The sequence below is a fragment of the Ceratotherium simum genome, chromosome 29 (genome assembly GCF_057802395.1).
Source record: "Ceratotherium simum simum isolate JZ-2026a chromosome 29, ASM5780239v1, whole genome shotgun sequence".
Taxonomy (NCBI): domain Eukaryota; kingdom Metazoa; phylum Chordata; class Mammalia; order Perissodactyla; family Rhinocerotidae; genus Ceratotherium; species Ceratotherium simum.
Window position 1 is genome coordinate 15,618,817 of NC_141928.1, and position 13,656 is coordinate 15,632,472.

The 13,656-nt window shown below is 37.6% G+C and overlaps 1 protein-coding gene across 1 annotated transcript; it reads left to right on the plus strand.

Annotated features, from left to right (window-relative positions):
• The first annotated feature begins 286 nt into the window (after nt 1–286).
• LOC106800726 (N-acetyllactosaminide alpha-1,3-galactosyltransferase-like 1) lies at nt 287–11,968 on the plus strand. Its single transcript, XM_087419380.1, has 5 exons — nt 287–309; nt 1,337–1,372; nt 5,006–5,053; nt 10,739–10,876; nt 11,314–11,968. Exons 1-5 carry the CDS (start codon nt 287–289, stop codon nt 11,966–11,968), a joined length of 900 nt encoding a protein of 299 aa, XP_087275506.1.
• Nucleotides 11,969–13,656: the final 1,688 nt, after the last annotated feature.

The following is a 13,656-nucleotide window of genomic DNA, read 5'->3' on the forward strand; positions in this document are numbered from 1 at the left end:
CCTAATTTAAAAAGGATCAGACAGCATCCTTCGGGAGATTTCTGCAGGCACTTCAAACAGAATAGGTGGTTTCCCTGACTCAAGTCTGCCTTCTTCCTAAGGCTGAGCATTCTAGAATCAAACACTTGGACTGGTGGCCAAATTTCCATAAATTAATTCATTATTAGAAGATGGCAAGGGAGTTGTTTTTCACTTTCTAAAAAGCTCTTTTTCTCCTCTTTTCTTCTAGCAGAGAATGAATTCTAAATGGAAAATCCTGTTAGTGATTTCACTTACTTTATCGCTGATGTTGACTAAGCATCATTTCCGGTAAATATAACAGATTGATGAATCATTATCTTTAATGATTGGCAGAGCTGATCTCAAATGCTGAGTTTTGTCCAAAAAAAATTAATAAACACTCCCTAAATTAATCAGAAATTACCTCCTCTTTGGGGAACAAATCAAATCATAAATATATTAATTCTTTCATTTTTCAACATTCAACCAATATTTACTGAGCACTTTCTTGGTTCCAGGCCCTGTTCTAGGTGCTTGGAAAACAGTAATAACCCAAACAAAGTGACTGCTCTTATGAAGCTTTACATTCTAGGAGAAGATGCACAAGAAGAAAGAAATATATAATATAATGTCAGGAGCATTGTATTTTATATAATAATGCCATAAAGACAAACATAAGGCAAGATAAGAGGATAGAGTGTTGGGGGCTGTTTTAGATACATTTGAAACTACATCTAAGTTCCATCTAATAGGAACAAGACTCAAAGCTACCTGCTATAGAAACATAGCTGTACTGGGGAATAAATTTGTTAACTTGCTAAAATTCTCTCACCTAGAAAAACTCAAAATTCTTACCTCCTCCATGCCTTCCCCCTTATGGTCTTTGTTCATAAGCAATGCAATGTTACTGAATGCTATTTGAAAATCAGCTATATTGTGGGAGACAATGTGTTTTAAAATGAACTCTGTTGCTTTGGTATCATGTTCTACATGTTACTGGTCCTCTTGGGATGTTGTACCTTAATAGAAAGGACTCATGGTCACTTCTAATAGTATTAATATCTTTTTGAAGATAATAATGGGTTATCTTAGTCAAAAAGGATAATAGACCACAAGCTTCTTGCAGGCCTGGATTCCAGAATCGGAATGCCATGTCAGAACTGGATGCCATGTATTCCTGAACTGTAGCATTATGCTATGGCATATGGTAGACGTTTATTAATTATATGACTGACAAGTGAATGAATGGATCTGAATTCTAGATTTTTTGTTATTCTAATTGCAATAGGCATTTATTCAAATTAACACTAAAATGCCTTTTTTCATTTATCTAAAGAATAGAGAAGCACCTACAGAAGATTAATCTCTGCTGGTAAGAATCTTTCTTCTACAAATATCCTACAAATTGTATTGAGGGCAAACTGACTGGAGTCACGTGGGTTCTAATGGTGATGGCCATCAGAAAGAACAGAAAACTAGACTGAATTCTCTAGAGGCAGTTACTGACAAATTCCTTGGGTATCAGTTCAGAAATATTCTATATACATGCATATGTACAGGTATATGAGTTTGTATGGATGTGTGTATGTGTACATCTCCAAATTTTGCTCACCCGACACACTCACCTGCTTACACCAGACAAGTTTTTGACATTTGCTATAGTTTTAGTGTCTCTGTCCAGGATGATGTTTTTCTTTAGAATTATATCCCTCTTTGGTCAACCACGTTTTCTACCATTGACCATTATGTAGGACCTGAGAAATTAGTGAAACCGACCTCAAAAATATGAACTTTTTTTTAAGTTCTCCATTTGTCACTGTATATTTTTAATGAAGTTAGGCATGGACAATTGGGACTTTGAAAGAGCACAAGTCTTGGGCAATCCTATAATGAAATATCTTTGGCTAAAAACACCTCTGAAATGTCAAAAAGGGATGCACTTTTAAAGTTTTTTTTTTTATATTTGATTTTGAAATAATTATAGATTCACAGGAAGTTGCAAAGACAGTACAAAGAGGTCACACGTACCTTTCACCCAATTTCCCCCAATGTCACATGTTACATAATTGTCGTGCAATATCAAAACAGGACATTGATATTGGGACAATGTATGTGTTTAATCATAAAACATTTTATCACATGTGTAGATTCGTATAACCACCACAGCAATCAAGATGCAAAACTATTGCATCACCATATCTCCTCTGAGCTACCATTTCTACTCACACCTAACCTCCTCTCCCTGACCCTATTTAACCCCTAGTACCACTAATCTACTTTTAGCTCTATAATTTTGCCACTTTGAGAATGTTTTATAAATGGAATCATACATTAGATGATCTATCGAGATGAGCTTCTTCACCTAGCATAATGTCCTTGAGATCCAGCCAGGTTGTTGTGTATATCAATAGGTCATTCCTTTTTATCACTGTGTAGTATTCCATGAAGGGATGTACCAAAGTTTGTTTAACCATTCACGTACTGAGAAACATTTTGGTCGACAATTCTTTCTTATAGCACCTGAAAAATATTGTTCCACTTCCTTTGGGGTAGTTTCTGATAAGAAACTCACTTTCATTCAAATTATACTTCCCCTATAGGTGAATCATTTCTCTCTGACTGCTTTCAAGATTATTTTCATCTTTAGCTTTCAGAAATTTGACTATCTTGTACCTTAGCATGGATTTCTTTAGGTTTATCCTGTTTGGGGTTCATTCAGCTTCTTGAATTGGTATGTTTATGTCTTTTGCCAAATTTGGGAGAGTGTTCAGCCATTTTTTTTGTTTGTTTGTGAGGAAGATCAGCCCTGTGCTAACATCTGCCAATCCTTCTCTTTTTGCTGAGGAAGACTGGCCCGGGGCTAACATCCATGCCCATCTTCCTCCACTTTATATGGGACACTGCCACAGCATGGCTTGACAAGTGGTGCGTCGGTGCGCGCCCGGGATCTGAACCCTGGGCCACCACAGTGGAGCATGCACATTTAACCACTACGCCACTGGACCGGCCCCCAGCCATTTTCTTAAATACTTTTTCACCCCCATCCTTCTTTCCTTCTAGGACTTCAATTACATGAATGTTAGATCTTTTGTTATAGTCTCACACATCCCTGAGGCTCGGTTTTTTTTTTTTTTTCAGTTTTTTCTCTCTGTTGTTCAGATTGAGTCATTTCTATTATTCTATCTTCAAGTTCACTGATTCTTTCCTCCATCCTCTCCATTCTGCTGTTAAGCCTATTCACTGAGTTTTTGTTTCAGTTATTGTATTTTTAAGTTCTAAAATTTTCATTTGGTTCCTCTTTATATCTTCCATATCTTTGATAAGACTTTCTATATCTTTGCTGTGACTTTCTATTTTTTCATATGTTCCAAGTGTTTGTAATTGCTCATTTAAGCATTTTTACAATGGCTGCTTTAAAACTTTTATCAGATAATTCCATTATCTGTGTTATCATGACATCTGTAGATTATCCTTTCTCATTTAAGTTGACATCTTCCTGATTCTTGGTATGACGAGTGGTTTTTGATTGAAACTTTGACATTTTGGGTATTATGAGACTCTGGAGCTTCTTTAAATCTTACGTTTTCACAGGCATCCTCTGACACTGCTCCAGCTAAGAAACAGTGTGGCACATCCTCATTACTATCAGTTGAGGGGTGAAATTTCAGGTTCTCAACTCTGCCTCCATTGAAACCTGGGGGGAGGGGCTCCTTGTTACTAATGAGTGGGGATGGGAGTTCAGGCTCCACACATGGTCTTCACTGACACCAACCTCAAGGGGATGGCCATAATTGCTGAACAGTGGTGAAAGCTCTACCCTGCACTAACCTCCATGAACTCCATACCAGTGAGGAGGGAAGGGCCTCATTACATTCTGGTGAGGGTGGAAGTCTAGGCTCTTCACTAGGCCTTTGCTAAAGGGATGGACACGGGGTCACAGTTTTTCTGTGGGATTGGGCTGGAGTATAGTGAGTAGTGTCTAAAAGTTTACTGTCTTGCTGGGTTGCTCTTTTCATGTTCCTGTAGCTGTAAAAAGCAGGCTTTTCTTGGGGCTCTTTTTGTGTCTGTGCCCATTGGTATTTCTGGGTTGCTAGCTTCGCTAGCACTCAATCTGGGATGTACGTGGCAGAAAACCCAGAAAACTCACTGCCATGTTGATCCTTGATCCTAAGGCGCCTACCTGATCTGCCTTCTCTCCACCTTTCAGAGTTTTCTTTTGCTTCCTTTACATTTAATGTCCAGGGTTTTTAGCTAAACCTAGTGGTATTAACAGGGAAAATTAGTACTATTCCATCTTTTTGGAAGCACAAGTCACTTAAAGTTATTCTTATTTTACAAAATATCCTTGGTTTATGAGAAGGAAGTTCCCTCATAACCTTGTTAATTAAATAATTAACTTAAAAGTACAACAAAACCTTAGGTGGATCCTATCTTCAAATGAAAATCAAAGATGAACATCTGGGACCCTTTCTTCAACTCCTTTATTCCAACACGTAACAGGATATCTATCACATAGTAAGCTACTAATGTTTGATAAATGAATTAATTTAATCTGCATTTTTGAGTAAATATACGTTATTTTTCCTGCACTGTTAATTTTAAAAATATATTCCCCCCTCAAGAACCATACTTTTCCGTGCCTTCCTGCCTTGGGTCATGACCTCTTCACCCTACACCTCTTTCCTGAGCTAGCACTTATCCTTCCAGACCCAGTGTGTATATTTCTTCTCCAAGTGGTTTTCCTTAACCCTAAATTTAGGTTGGATGCCCCATTTATATGCTCCCATGGAGATCTGTTTTTCCCTATTAGCACTTATCACTCTCTACTGTAATTGTCCATTTAATATTGTCTTTCCTGCTAGTCTTATCAGTTTCCTGAGGGCAGGAGCTGATGTAAACGTCCATAGTTACAGAACCAGCACCAAACAGTGCCTCCCATATTATAGGGGTGCAATATATATTTGTTGAATGAATGGATTACTCTTGATTTTCTCCTTGTAACCAGGGATCGTGAAGCAGAAGAACCTCAGCTCTCAGACTGGTTTAATCCTAAGTAAGAACAAAAAATTCTGCTCACAAAATAATAATAATATAACTCAATTTGAATGGGGGAGATTTTTTTTTCCATCATTAAATTGTAGCTATTGAAACCTGGGAGGTTTCCAGGACTTGGAGTTTTTACTTTTAAGGCTTTTATATACAAACCTAGGGTCTATTTAAGAAGAATTAGGCAATTAAGGGTCATAATAAAAGTTGTTATCTGGTTTAAAATTCCTGATTTTATTAGGGGAAAGAAAAAATCTCTTCAGTAGCAGCCCCAAAATGCCATTAATGACTCCCCTTGATTTTAGCACTAACACTTGGGGGAGAATCTCATTCTTTATAATGGCTATCTAGTATTCTATTTTATGGCTATATACCATAATTTATTTAGCCAATTCCCTATTGGTTTTGATTGTTTGCAATTTGGGGGCTATTGTAAGTAATGTTTCAATGAATATCCTTGTAAATATATTTTTGCACACTGTGTGTGAATTTATCGGTAAGATAAATTCCTATCATGGCATCATTAGTTTAAGAGGATGTAGACATTTTAAATTTTGATTCAGGTTGTTAAATTGCCCCTTAATAATCATTTGTTTTCTAATCTACAGTGGATAAATGTTAATAATATTTTATTCGTTTTATATATTTATGTTTTATTCTAGTAGTCTCAAACATTTTATTATTGGTAAAATTGTTAGTTAAAATATCTCAATTTAGACAAAGGAGCTGAGAACATACAATGGACAAAGGAAAGTCTCTTCAATAAATGGTGCTGGGAAAATTGGACAGCCACATGCAAAAAGAATGAAAGTAGACCATCTGCTTTCGCCATTCACAAAAATTAACTCAACGTGGATCAAAGACCTGAAGGTGAGACCTGAAACTATAAAACTCCTAGAAGAAAATACAGGCAATACACTACTTGACATTGGTCATAAAGGAATCTTTTCGGACACCATATCTATTCGGACAAGGGAAACTAAAGAAAAAATAAACAAGTGGGACTTCATCAGATTAAAGAGCTTGTACAAGGCAAATGAAACCAGGAGCAAAATGAATAGACAACCCACCAGCTGGGAGAAAATATCTGCATATCACATATCCGACAAGGGATTAATCTCCATAATATATAAAGAACTCACACAACTGAAAAAGAAAAAAAACAAACAACTCGATCAAAAAATGGGCAGAGGGGCCAGCCCGGTGGCGCAAGCAGTTAAGCATGCACACTCTGCTGCGGTGGCCCGGGGTTCGCCGGTTCGGATCCCGGGCACGCACCGACGCACCACTTGGCAAGCCATGCTGTGGCAGTGTCCCATATAAAGTCGAGGAAGATGGGCATGGATGTTAGCCCAGGGCCAGTCTTCCTCAGCAGGAAAAAAAAGGGGAGGATTGGCAGATATTAGCACAGGGCTGATCTTCCTCACCAAAAAAACAAAATGGGCAGAGGAAATGAACAGACACTTCTCCAAAGAAGATATACAGATGGCCAATAGCCATATGAAAAGATGTTCAACATCACTAATCATCAGGGAAATGCAAATCAAAACTACACTAAGATATCACCTTACACCTGTTAGAATGGCTAGAATCACCAAGACAAAAAACAACAAATGTTGGCGAGGTTGTGGAGAGACAGGAACCCTCATTCACTGCTGGTGGGAATGCAAACTGGTGCAGCCTCTATGGAAAACAGTATGGAGATTCCTCAAAAAACTAACAATAGAAATACCCTATAAGCCAGCTATCCTACTACTGGGAATCTATCCAACAAACCTGAAATCAACAATACAAAGAGCCTTATGCACCCCTATGTTCATTGCAGCATTATTCACTATAGCCAAGAAGTGGAAGCAACCCAAGTGTCCCTCAACTGATGAGTGGATCAAGAAGATGTGGTATATATATACAATGGAATACTACTCAGCCATAAAAAAAGACCAAATCATCCCATTTGCAACAACATGGATGGACCTGGAGGGTATTATGTTAAGTGAAATAAGCCAGAAAGAGAAAGACAAACACCGCATGATTTCACTCATATGTGGAATATAAACCAACACACGGACAGAGAGAACTGTATGGTGGTTACCAGGGGCAAGGGGATTGGGGGGTGGCCACAAGGGGTGAAGGGAGGCTTGTATATGGTGACTACAAACAATAATGTACAACCAAAATTTTACAATGTTATAAACTCTTAAGATATCAATTAAAAAATGTTAGGAAAACCAACACATGGACAGAGAAAACTGTATTGTGGTTACCAGGGGCAATGGGGGTAGGGGGTGGGCACAAGGGGTGAAGGGAGACATATATATGGTGATGGACAAACAAAAATGTACAACCCAAAATGTCACAATGTTATAAACTATTAAAACATCAATTAAAAAAAATACAAAAGGAAAAAAAAAAGAAAAAAGAGTCAATAAAAAATGTATATCAATTTAATTTGCATTTCTGTAATTATTATTGAATTTGAGCATCTTTAATATGTTTATTTATTTGTATTTCATCTTCTGTGAATAATTTTTTCATATTTATATTTTTTACATGGACTTCAGGTGCACAGAATTAGATTAATAATAATCTTTAATTCGTGACTCACTCTCATCAATTCATGCAAAATCCACTAAATCCACTTATATTACTTAGTTGTGTGCTTTCTTGCTTGCTTTTTTTTTTTTTTTTTTTTTTTTTTGGTGAGGAAGATTGTCCCTGAGCTAACAACTGTGCCAATCTTCCTCTATTTTGTATGTGGGATGCTGCCACAGCATGGCTTGATGAGCATGTGTAGGTCTGTGTCTGGGATCCGAACATGCGAACCCCAGACCGCCAAAGCAGAGCACCGGAACTTAACCACTACGCCACTGGGCCGGCCTGTTGTTTGCTTATTTTTAAGGAAACAAAAATTACAACCTTCAATAACTTCAACATCTAGCTTTGTGCCCTTTCGAATACACCACTCTGCCTCCTCTCCCCAACCCGAAACTACCACCATCCTGAATCCTGGTCCATCATCCCCTTGCCTTCTTTTTTTAAATATACACTTATATCCTCCATATGTATTCTGGAAAAAAAGTCTATTTTTAAATTTTAGTTGTTTATAACTTTATAAAGAGGATATCATGCTATATGTAATCTTCAGGGACTTATTTTTTTCCCTTATTATTAGATTGCTAAGGTTCATCCAAAAATTGCATATCACTATCATTTGCTTTGATAGTTGCAAAATAACTGACTGTGGAAATATACCACAGTTTGTTCATCCACTGCCTTGTAAATGGGCACTTGAACTGTTTCTAGGGTTTTGCTATTATGAACGTTAAGAACCAATGCTCTTGTAAGATGCCTTTTCAGAGAGTTCAAAGAGTTTAAAAAATGAACAAAAATTATAGATAAAATAGCTGCCCAACAACTATCTCCAACCTCATCTTCAACTATTGTGACCCTCACTCCATTCCAATCACACTGGCCTCCATGGTATTCCTCAGACACACCAAGCATGCTCTCACCTCAAGCCCTTTGCACCTTCTGTTCTTTATACGTGGACCATTCAGCCTACAAATACCCAAATGGTTCATTCTCTCACTTCTCTCAAGACTTTACTCAAATGTTATTTCATCAGTGAAGCCTTCTCCAACCATTCCATATAAAATGGCACCCCCCATTCCCTTTCTCCCTTACCCAGTTTTATTTTTCTCCATTGCACTCATCGATATCTGACATACTATATATTTGCTTGTCTATTCATTTGTTGTCTGCCTCTCTCACTAGAATGTGCCTAGAAAAAAGCCTAGACATAGCAGAGGTTCAATATTTGTAGAATAAATAAATACATGAAACTTTTCTCTAATTGAAATGATAGCACTTTCATAACAATATAATGGTGGTGGTAGAAAGAACCTCAACCTTTCAAGGAATTATCTCTGAACTAACACTGAAATTGAGACTTTCCCTGGCCAGTCCACTTTCTACCAGGCCAGCTGCCTCTGGACAGTGAGGCACATAAGATATTCTGCAAGTCAACAAAACTGGCAGATGTCTAGGCAGGAAAAGCAAATCCCTACCTAGAACATGAAACATTCCCGTATGAGAAAGTTGCCGCCCTTTCATTCTGGAGTCTAATATAACCAACCAGCCATCAGCTGGCTGGTTGGTCCCTCTGGGAAATGGTGTCATATCGTGGGCTCAGAGTTGGCCCTTGCTGTTGGCAGGCTGAGCACTCAGCACTGGCTATAGCTCAACCACAGGAAGGGGATGTCCATGTCATTGAGCTCATGTATAATCTCCATTGGACTCCAAGTAGTGGGGCACTTTGTACAGACACTAAGCCAGCCACAAAGGTGGCTAGGCAAGGCACTTGGCTCACACCCAGAGGGCAGGTCATCTTGTCCAAGAGATTACTGGGAGATGCCCTCCGGCCAGCATTTATCTTCCAGGTGAAGAGTTTTATACCTATAATATAAATCTAATGACTCTAAGTCTCTTCTACTTCTTCCCTTTCTGTTTTATCAAACAATTTCTAAACACAGGTTTTTAATTGCCTTCTGCTTTCAGAGACTCTTTTTCTTTCATTCTGGCAGCAAATCTTTGATCTAATGACGAAAGAGCGATAATCTTCAAACCCTTTCATCTTCTCAAATAGATATTGATTTGCATCGTAGCGTGCCTAATTTCTAAGCATCATCACTGTGACAAGGATACATCTGACCAGTTTCAAGGTGGATTTTGAGACTTGTGAGTCAAATAGAAGTGTATGACTATAAATTCTAAGTATAGGGAGAGTTTAAAAATAAATGTATAAGTTAAAGAAATCCCTAAAACAGTAAGAGGTGGCACTTTTGAAGAATTTGTTATTGTATTATTAATATACTATTAAGGGTTGCCAAATCCTACCCTTGTCTGGGTCTGGATTTCTCATTAAAACCTGCAATCACCAATAGCAAAATGGCTTCTCATTTTGTATTCAATTCCTTCCAAAATGAAGGTCTTAACTTGCTTGAATAGTTTAATGCCCCACCTCTAGCCAAACTATTTATTATTACTAATGCTGCTACTTCTGCTGTCATTTTGATATTCTTAGAAGCAAGTCTAATGTCATTCTCCCTTTTTGGACTGATCTCATTTTCTTCCAGGTTGCATTAATGGGCCTAAAGCATTAGAGCAAAGGTGAAAAGAGGACTCTAGATCTTCTAGATCTAGAAAAGAGGAGGCAGGGAAAAAAAGGAGAAGGGGGACAAAAGGAAGACAAGGAGACAGTGGTGCTGTCTGCTTTAGGCAATAATCAGAGAAATGTTCAGACCCTGGGCTACTTAAGTTTAAGCTGTAGTCAGAGCTCAAAGAAAAAAAATCCCTGGGCTCAAAAGGCAGTATGGTGTAATGACTAAAGCATAGATTCTGAAGCCCAACTGGCTGATCTTGAATCCTGACTCTGCCATTTATCAGCTGTGTGAAACTAAACAATTTACTCAATTAATCTGTGCCTAAATTTTCTCATATGAAAAATAGGAATAATAATAGTAGTTATATTATAGGCTGTTGCAGGGATTAAATGAATCAAGTAAACCACTTAATCGCCGTGCCCAGCACATAGTAAATACTTTATCATCATTAGCTATTATCACTTGGACAACAACTTCTGCTGTCATAATAAAGTGGTACCTGCTTAATTTGTTTCTTGTTTGTTTAACAGAAAACGTCCTGATGTAATAACAACAACTGACTGGCTCGCTCCAGTTATATGGGAAGGAACTTACAATAGACAGGTCCTCGAAAAATATTACAAAAGGCTGAACATTACCATAGGCTTGGCTGTATGTGCTACTGGAAAGTACGTGCTAATAATATTCATCATTTTTATTTTGGAGAAATGTGGATAAGCACCCACGGACTTTAACATTCAAAGAGCTACTCATAATTAACCCTAGTCTTTCTTTCTGGCTGACCTGTATAATTATTTAGAGTGGTTATTTTCTCCAACCATGCCAAGTCCTTAACAGTACTTGAGCATCTTTTCATTAATATCCATTTAGTTCTCTTTTCCTTTCTTCACAACAAACTTTATGGCTCTTCTCAGGCCCCCAAGCTCACTACATTCTCTTTCACTCACCAATACAGTTAAGCTCTAGGTCCAACTTCTCTACTCTTACCTATTGGTAGTTTTTTAGCAATAATGACACATTCATTAGACAGCATGTTTAAATGGCATGTATTCTCCTGATCTTTAGCAAAATAAGTTTTTTCTATTTTGTTTTTCATCTTTCACAGGCTTGTAGATCAGTACCTGAAACAGTTCATCCAATCGGCTAACAAGCACTTTATGATTGGCTACAATGTTATCTTTTACATCTTGATGGATGACATCTCCAGGCTGCCTCACATAGAGTTAGGTCCCCTTCGAACATTTAAACTATTTGGTGTATTCAAAGAGGAGACGTGGCAAGACTTTGATTTCCTACACATGAAGAACTTAGATATATACATCATAGACCAGATCCAGCATGAAGTCGACTTTCTCTTTAGTATGACTGTAAACCAGATATTCAAGAATGATTTTGGAGTGGAAACCCTGGGCACATCTGTAGCCCAAATTCATGCATGGTGGTATTTTAAAAATGCTCACAATTTCCCTTATGAGAGAAGACCTACATCAGCAGCTTTCATCCCTCCTGGAGAGGGAGATTTCTACTACCATAGTGCACTTTTTGGTGGCACACCTCGTAAGGTTTTAACCATGATTGAAGAATATAAAAAAGGAGTTACTAATGACAACAAAAATGGACTTAGCAGCATATATGAACATCACCTAAACAAATATTTTTTTATCAATAAACCCACTAAGTTGTTATCACCAGAATATAATTGGGATCCAAATTTTAGAACTCCTCCACAAATTAAACTTGTTAAGATAGCATGGCAATAAAAAAGGATTTATGATTATATCATTAGATTTATGAATTAATAAGTCTTAATGATTCCTCAAATATAAAACATTAAATTTTTCAGTGTTTTAGAAACTTACAAAAATCTGAGATTTTCCAAAATAGTTTTTCTCCTTGCAATTTTAAACCATCTAAATCTACCTACGCTGGATTAAGAATAAATAGATGATAATTTAATGTTAACACACAGTAATGTTATTACCCATACATTATAAATAATGTAGAAATAGTTTTAGAGGCATAAAATGAATATTTTATGAAGAAACACACCCAGACTGGTTCAGAAAATAAAGATAGATAGATTATATAGATAGATAGATAGATAGACAGATAAATAGATAGGCAGACACACACATACAAAATGTCAAAGGATACATGTAAGGGAAAACATAAATATTCACCAACTCACTCATCAAATATTTAATTTGTTTTCCAGCGTTGGGATATATATTGCTTGTGATTAATCTCCTCAATTACTATTTGATCTATGTAGTATCTGATTGAACTTAGGTGAGCTAGAGACATTCTGCCAAATTTGTATCTTACTTTTATTGACTTCATTTTTTATAAATGCTACAGGAATTTTATTTTTTAAACAATAGACATCTACTGAACTCCATGGTAAGTATATTCTTCTAGGTACAGTCACGGATAGGAAAAAAATTTCTTTTGGGGGGAGGAAGATTAGCCCTGAGCTAACATCCAATGCCAATCCTCCTCTTTTTGCTGAGCAAGACTGGTCTTGGGCTAACATCCGTGTCCATCTTCCTCTACTTTACATGTGACGCCGCCACAGCATGGCTTGACAAGCAGTGGGTCGGTGCACGCCTGGGATCTGAACCTGGGAACCCCAGGCCACCGAAGTGGAGTGTGCGTGCTTAACTGCTGTGCCACTGGGCCGGCCCTGAAAAAATTTTAAAAATATATATATAAGTTGTGCTCAAGCAGCCTACAGTCTAGCAGGGGAGATAAAACTATTCATAAATATCTTTTTTGCAAGTTTAAAAGTGCTAAAACTCATAAGGAAGGCATGGCTAAAGTACCATGGTGGTTCAGGAAAGGGAGTAACCACCTCCACAAGAATCTGTATGTAGTGATATCAACTATGTTTCTATAAATTAGTGAGGCATTATAGCATAGTCACAGGAACTAAAGGTTCTAAAGTTACAATAAGTTATTATTTTAATCCTCTTTTATGGGAGAAAAACTGAGGCTTAGTAAGTATCCTATAAAAGGTAAGGATTATTGGCTATTACAAGGAATATTGACAATGACTGTGGCAGGAAGATCTTATGATGGTTCCCAGTGATCCATCTATCCTGGTATTCTGTCCTTGTGAAGTGCTGGTATTCATGTCCTCCCCCAACTGCCCACCTTCAGTGTGAGATGAATGCAGTGACTTGCTTCCAACCAACAGAATATGACAAAGGTGATGAGATGTCACTTTCATGATTAGGTTACATAAGATTGTGACTTCTGTCTTACTGGCAGACTCTCTTTCTTGCTGCCTTTGGTGAAGCAAGTTGAAATGATGGAGGGGCCCTTGTAGCAAGGAACTGAGGGCGGTCATCAGCAAATAGCCAGAAAGGCCAGAAAGGAACTGAGGCCCTCAGTCCAACAACCTCAAAGAACTGAATACTGCCAACAACCATGTAAGTGAGCTTGGAAG

Coding starts and splice junctions, on each gene's coding strand:
- LOC106800726 (XM_087419380.1), top strand. CDS start 287: ATGTTGACTAAGCATCATTTCCG. Junction 310..1,336: donor TTGACTAAGCATCATTTCCG/GTAAATATAACA, acceptor ATTTATCTAAAG/AATAGAGAAGCACCTACAGA. Junction 1,373..5,005: donor CAGAAGATTAATCTCTGCTG/GTAAGAATCTTT, acceptor CCTTGTAACCAG/GGATCGTGAAGCAGAAGAAC.